This window comes from Kryptolebias marmoratus, linkage group LG16 (assembly GCF_001649575.2).
Source record: "Kryptolebias marmoratus isolate JLee-2015 linkage group LG16, ASM164957v2, whole genome shotgun sequence".
NCBI classification, from domain to species: Eukaryota; Metazoa; Chordata; class Actinopteri; order Cyprinodontiformes; family Rivulidae; genus Kryptolebias; species Kryptolebias marmoratus.
In genome coordinates, this window is record NC_051445.1 from 11,164,138 (window position 1) to 11,171,288 (window position 7,151).

Here is a 7,151-nt window from a genome sequence, read left to right on the forward strand (position 1 = left end):
CTCGGTGGCTGGAGAGGTGCGCGTCTGTACTCGCGAACCCCGGCGTTGTCCTCGTCAGCCGCACTCGTGTCCCCCCCACCGGATCACGGCAAGCAAACACCGCTACCAACATGCATCACTCTCTGGCATTTGCAGTATAGAAATTCTGGGTGGCAGTTCGGTTCAGAGAATCGAGTCCGATTGAAGGTTTTCTGTAAATAGCTTCTGTGCATGTTGCAGTGTTATAAAGGTTTGACATGTTTTTTTCAAATATTTATTACGTAAAGCTTTGTCTAGGGGTGGAGGAAAAGCCACTTATCTCTAACGTGTGTTGCCATTTTCATGGTACACCCACAGCAGCGTCCGCTTCGTGGAGGATTAAATTGACCTCCCAACGAAGCGACCTTTACGCTCGCTCCGTCGTGTTTTTTGTTTTTGTTGTTGTTTTTTTCTCCCAGAATTCCTATAGTTGAAGGCTGTTCTCCAATAAGCAAGAGGCACTTGTTCTTCCACCATGACAACCACATACCCGTTACCTCAAAACACGAGCTAGAAGGAGCAAGTTGGGGCTGAAACAAGTGGGAAGGAAAAAAAAAACGTGGATAAAGCGACTGGAGGAGGGAGGAGGGAGCGTGAAAGAGGTGCTGAAGGTGAGAGGAGGAGGGAGCGCCACAAAAAAAGCAGTGGTAGGAAAGGGAAAGTGGGACACAAAGAGGAAAATGGAGGAGCAACAAACTAAAGTGCCACATCACAGTGTTAAAAAGATCACAGTCCAGGGTTTTGAACTCAGCCTATCAGAGTACAGCTCAACGAAGTGCATGCTTACTCAGAAACAGTGTTTTTTTTCGTCAGTGACATCAGATGACCTCGTCTAACACTTTTGTACCCCCATGCTTCGTATCGAGGTGCGGCCACGTCACGTCCTCCGGTCCATCTGGGCCTACCATTTTACCCTGCAACGTACCAAAACTTTCTTTCTTTCTTTCCTTCTTTCTGTCTTTTCTTTTTTTTTTCTTCCTCCCCCATCAAAGCAGTTTCTTGGTCTCCTGCATCGTTGCTCTACATCCCTCCACCAGTCCCACCGTGGGAACCTCCGAGCAGACGCCAATGCAACAAAGACCGTTCTGTCCCGTGTTACACGCTAAGCGGGTAACACAGAAACATACGCACGCAAAGATGTCCACGCTCTCTCTCTCTCTGTTTTTTTTTTCTTTCTTTTTTTTTTACCCGAAACCACTTGGATAAATAATAATGACACCAAACAGAACACTACAGAAACTGATCAAAAACAAAGCTGTAAAAAAAAGGGCGAGCTTCACTACGAAATTTATCAGATTACGATATGTTGGTTAAGTGTGTCGAGTATCCAATCAGATGGGTTGATTTGGAGTGCAGTCCTGGCTAATGATAGTTATTGATCAGTATGTGCACAGGTCAATACAAAATAAAGTCACAATGCACCAAACACAGTCTGTGATCACTACAGCAACAGGACATGCAAGTCAACGCATGGCTGGTTGCTCGAGGTGACAGAAACAAAAAAATTGCCAAGGGCAACCAACACAGGCAATAAATCGCCACAGCAACCCAAACACAGGCCAACCAGTCAACTTACAACAATGTGAGAGGAAGGGGGGGCTCGGGGCTTTATCGGTCACTAGGCGACCGTTGCCATAGCGATGGGGTCCTCGAGAATTATGATTGGACGGGAGGATCTTGGGTGAGGTAAGTTGCCAGTGTCAGGAAAAGATCAAAACAGCAGGAAAGAAAATAAATAAGATTGTGAAAGAAAAAAAAAACGTAATTAAAATAAAAACAATATATGTATATTTTTGTTTTCACACTTTTTTTTCAGTTTTCCTGAGCTGGTTAAGTTGTTCTCATGAGTAACCAAAAGCTGTTTCCTGTTAGCTGTTTACCAAGAGTTAGCAATCAATCCCCCGCTCCTTAAACAAACTGCCCCTCTGATGGCTTCACATCATGTCACTTCGTACCTCTTCACCACCTCACCTCCACATAATTGCTCTTTCTCCTCGCAGCCGTGGCTCAGTACGGGCGGTTGGCGTCCTTGGGCCTCTTGAGCTGCACCTTGAGTCTCTTCATGCCGATCTGGAAGCCGTTCATGGCCTGGATTGCCGCCTGAGCGCTGGCTGGGTTGTCGAAACTCACGAATCCTGCGAGAGACGGGACGACACGAGACGCGGTGACTTCTGCCGTCTCCGGTCGCGGTTCGCGTCCAGATGAAAACAAGAGTGTTTTACGACCCGCCTCATCCTTTATGTTTTTGTCCTTTCCTCAGTCTTACACACCCACTCCCTCCCCACTTTCCCTCCCCCGTTTCCTCCCCCCTCGTCTTGTGTCTCACCGAAACATTTGCTCTGGTTGGTGGCCCGGTCCACAAACACCTTCGCGGATATGACATTGCCAAAGGGCAGGAACATCTGCAGCATCTCAGAGTCACTGAACTCCTGAGGCAAGTGGTAGATGAAGATGTTACACCCTTCTGGACCTGACACACACACACACACACACACACACACAGAGTTTAGCCGCAGGATTATAAACGATCTCAGGCGGTGAAGAACTTTAAAAACAATCGCAGCAGAGAGAGGGGGGCGTGGCCCCGGCCAGGCAGGAAGTCACATCACCTTCTCTTTGCTGCTGTTGCTGGGGCTGCTGGTGTTGCTGGGCAACCAGCGTCGGCTGCTGGGGAAACGGCTGCCCGACCAATCCGTACGCAGCCGGGTACGCCGCTATTGGAAGACAGGGAGGACAAGCAACGTCTCATTGGGTAGAAACAACAGGTGGCAACAAAAAAAAGTGACCAATAGAGTCATTTCCTTCGAAGCGAAACGTCTCCCGTTGAAGGTGAAAACTATTAACTGTAACAACAAAGAGGAGCGAGTCGACCAAACAGAGACACAGTTGATTTCAGTCTGGTGGGCACGCATTGCATCATCCCTTTCGCCCGTGGTTATGGACCATGTATATGGATGGCGTCTCAGTGAAATCAGATAAATCATACAGTTAATTACCCTTGAGTTTGTTTTTGTCCTTGAAAGCCGGAGCACATCTTCATTTAACCTCCCACCTGTCGTGTCTGCCGCTCTGAGGAGATTTGAAGTTTTTACTGAATAACATTTCCTCCACCGAGGAGGTCGTGTAAATGATGGCGGGCTTGTTTGTTTGCTTGTTTGCAAGGTTGCTTAAGAACGAACAAGGAGATGCTGATGAAATTTCCAGGAAACGTTGGGAATTTTGGTGGCGATCCGGATCAGACTGGTTCTTAGAACGCTACAGCCTTGTTGGAGGTTTGTGCTCTCCAAGTAATTCTGGTGATCCAGTATTAGAAAGAATATACTTTAAATCACGTGTCAAACTGAAAGCCCGTAACATTTTATCTGCCCCCCCAAGATTACATTTAAATATTATTTGATCTGGACCTCCAGTCTGTGACAAATCAAGTGTCTGTCGCTTCTCATTTTTGTTTAGTGAAGTCTACCTGAGACGGTTACTTTACAACCACAAAAGGTAAGTTTTAGTTTCTCGGTAATCTTTGATTTTAACGTGGAAAGGGCAGCAGAGAGCAACAAATGGGACGGATCAGACTGTTGTTGATCAAACTTGCAGCCAAGTATTATTAACTCAGACTTGAGTTAACAGCGAGTCTTTTTCTGTATTTTCTTCTTGTTACATGTTAGCAGCTGTATGATCAGACTGTTGTTGATGGCTTTTTAGTTGTTTTAATGCAGAAAATTTCATAAGAAGACAGAAGAAATGAATGCTAATGATGCGTCTTTTTGAGTTTGTTTTATTATTCTTTATTCATTAAACTATTCTATATAATTTGTCACTGGAAAAAGGTATTAGATTTTTCTATATGAATACAACCAGGTGTAATTTATGTATTTTTTTTGCAATAAATATTGATCAAGATCGGCCCTCAGTAAGGACCAAGTTTTGAATTATGGCCTTCGTGTGTGACTGAGTTTGACATCCCCTGATCTACATCATATAGATGTAGATCTGTTTCACCTGATTCAGAGGTTAAATCACCTCTTCATGTTCTGCAGAAGTCTGTTAATCACCCATTGATTCAGATCAGGTGTGTTGGAGCAGGGAAACAAGTAAAACCTGCAGGATGGTGGCCCTTGAGGACCAGGATTGCCCACCCCTGATATAGAGTGTACTATACAAGAACCCAGATCCTAAACGCCTAAAGCCGCTCAGTGCTCATATCTGTCCGAACACAAACCTGTGTAGTGCTGCATGCCTGCGTAGGCTTGCTGAAGCGGATCCAAGGCTGCCGCCGGACTCTGGGCTGGAAGAAACCAAATAAATCCAGTGAGGATAGAAAAACATACACCATATCCTAGTAAGCACCGGTTACAGACTTCTGTACGCTCATCGTGATACCTTGGTACGGATGAACTCCATTGGTGTATAGAGTTTCTGTTTGTTGTCCGTTGGTGGGAGCCGCCACGTTGCTGTAACCGTTCACTCCAATGGGCGGAGGAATAGCTGGTACAGGCGTTGCTGCGATAGTTGGTGGGGTGTTCGTACCTGCAGAAATAGATTCCATCATAATAATCAGCACGCATCAGTTTTTTTTCTTTAAGATGACCTCAAACTATTGGACGGGCTGTACATTATTTATATATTATTCTGCTTAATGTTGGCAAAAAATGACTACGGCTGGAAACCTTCAAGCATCACACGCAGCAAGACTGACTTTTGTTTTGATTATGATCAGAAATAAAACGGTCTAAAACTCTTTCGTGCTCTGAAAGCTGACAACAACCGCATTTTACGTTTGAGTTTGAGTGCGCAGGGCGGTGAGATTACCCGAGGACGGCGTGATGGGCGTAATCGGCGTAGCGATGATTCCGTTGGCATTGAGCGCCGCCATCTGCTGCATCTGGACGGCGGCAACTGTCGCCACGGGAGACAAGTACGCTGACTGGGCAACCAGGGCCTGCTGCTGGACGAGCTGCAGACGAGGGAGGAAGGAGACGGAGGAAAAGAAGGGGGTTAAATTGATATGGGAAATAAAATAAAAAAAGAACGGGGAACGGGAGAGAAAAAGAGGATGAAAAATGGGAGGAAGGGCCGGGGAAAGGGAGTGATGGAGGAACAGATGAATAGAGATCTAATTACAAGGCCATTATGTCCCAAGTCAGTGGGTTAATGGTTGTGTGTTGCGGGAAAGCTAATGCTAGATGACGTATGTTCTGTTGTCTGGGTAATAACATTAGGTCCAATTAGACCACTGATAGCCTCTTCAAACTTATTACATCCTTTCATAAGCACAGCACTCACCCTTGCGAGCTCGGCGTGCGCGTGCGGGTGCGGGACAGGGGGCGTTTGTGTGTTTGTGCTTGCCTGTGCGTTGACCGCCTGCGTGTAGGCGTTGTAGGCGGGGAAGTTGAGGGTCATGGGGCTGAAGATGCCGAGCTGCGAGGCCACCTGCTGCATCCTCCTCAGCCCCCGCTCCTTCTCTGTGTCAGCGAACTTCACCACCAGGCTGGACGACGCTCCCTGTGAGCGGAGAAACACACAAACGACGATAAGTCTCCGATGCGACGGGGGCTGTTAAGTTGGAACAAGACCGCCGAGCTGGGCTTCACTTCACCCAGATGCAACTCACAGGCATCGTGCGGCTCCCGTGCAAACTGTTGATGGCAGCTTGGGCTTCGGCGTGTCCTTGGAATTTGACAAAAGCGCATCCTGCAACGGAACAAAGACGCCAAATTAGACAGCAGCGCTAAATGAAGAACAACGGCTTTCGGCGCCCTTTCCTTTTGTGCGCTTAAGCACGTCTTTGAGATGCAATTTACCTTTGCTTGTGCCATCTGGTCCTCTCAAAACAGTACACTCCTCTATGCTGCCAAAGGGCTCAAACAGCCTTCTGACATCCTCGTCGCTCTGTTGCTTTCCCAGCATGCCCACGAACAACTTCCTGTCCTCTGAGAGTCGGCAGTGTGCGGAGGAAACAGAAGAAGGGAAATAAACTCTAATTATGCTTCAACTTGTCCGTGTTGTCTGTGTCGTACCGGTAAAAAAAAAAAGGCTGGAGCTGCGGAAAGGGCTGCTTGTGGACGCCGTTAATGTTAATTTCGTCCACCAGGGAGCAGTGTTGGCTGTGAACACGCTAGGGGAGCGAGGAGCTGAAAGAGTATTTAGCAACGGCAAGTCCGAGAGTCGGCCAAGCACCCCAGCTGACTACTACCGTCTCTGTCTGATCCAGCCCGACACCTTCTAGTTGCCGCACTCTGTCTGTGGGTGGACAGATTTTAGCTCGAGTGCAAAGCGAGAACATTTTAAAAAACCCTTTTCGTTTTGACAAAAATGTACAGACTTTTTTATGGTAAAGTTTACAGCAAAAGGGAGTCAGCCTCTTTGCAATGGCATAAGGTCATCTGTGTGTGTGTGTGTGTGTGTGTGTGTGTGTGTGGGGCTCACCTCCTCGGCCCTCGCTGTCAGCCGGTTTTACCTGGATTGGTCGATTCATCTGAGGGACGAACAAAAAGAAAGAAGGATGCTCTTCGTTATGGCAGGCTTTTGGGCAGATAGTTAGAAATCCAACGAGCTGTCGGTGCATTCAAAAGTGTTTTTCACCAACATATTTTAGTTCAGTAGCTTATGAACGAAAATTAATGTGGCGGCTTTATTTATTTATTGTTTTTAGTCGCTGGCGCATCAAGGTGTCCAAATTATTGTCTGGTCTGTGTCTCAGACAGCCGTAGCCTCGGTATCTTTGATTTCTCACACACACACGCGCGGGCGGGCGAGCGAGCACAGAAGGATTGAGAAGTGGCGAGATTAGGAATGCGGGCTAGCTGATCTGGATTACAGCAGGAGTGAGGATTAGATGAGGGAAGAGAGGAGGGCCGAAGACAGAGAAAAAAAGAGGAATGGGGAGGGGAGGGAGGAGATAATGTTGCGGCGTGAACAGAGTGCATAAAAAGAAAAAAAAAAAAAAGGAAACGGGCGCAGTCGACTAAAAATAAAAAGGGATGAAGAAAAGTCGGACGGGGAGAAGCCTGGGGGACCCTAGCTGACTTCGATCGCCTGAAAGGGCAGGTGGAAGGCCAAGAGGAACCTGGGGAGTAAATGGAAACGCAGGGGCTGGTGAGGTGTGTGTGTGTGTGTGTGGGGGGGGGGGGGGAAAA

At 47.3% G+C, this 7,151-nt stretch overlaps 1 protein-coding gene across 2 annotated transcripts in view; it reads right to left on the reverse strand.

Annotated features, from left to right (window-relative positions):
- The window catches only part of LOC108241106 (CUGBP Elav-like family member 3), a gene marked incomplete in the record, with an annotated part of 23,841 nt that overhangs the window by 851 nt on the left and 15,839 nt on the right, over window positions 1-7,151 (reverse strand). The window contains 11 exon segments of one of the 2 annotated variants that reach the window (XR_001808799.3): window positions 1,595-1,694; window positions 1,990-2,153; window positions 2,345-2,488; window positions 2,628-2,732; window positions 4,235-4,300; window positions 4,396-4,542; window positions 4,825-4,969; window positions 5,362-5,517; window positions 5,627-5,706; window positions 5,817-5,945; window positions 6,442-6,490. Coding sequence is in view for 1 of the 2 variants with exons in the window: in XM_017425033.3 (XP_017280522.2) it covers window positions 2,026-2,153; window positions 2,345-2,488; window positions 2,628-2,732; window positions 4,235-4,300; window positions 4,396-4,542; window positions 4,825-4,969; window positions 5,362-5,517; window positions 5,627-5,706; window positions 5,817-5,945; window positions 6,442-6,490 (1,149 nt within the window). 2 annotated transcript variants of the gene reach the window in all.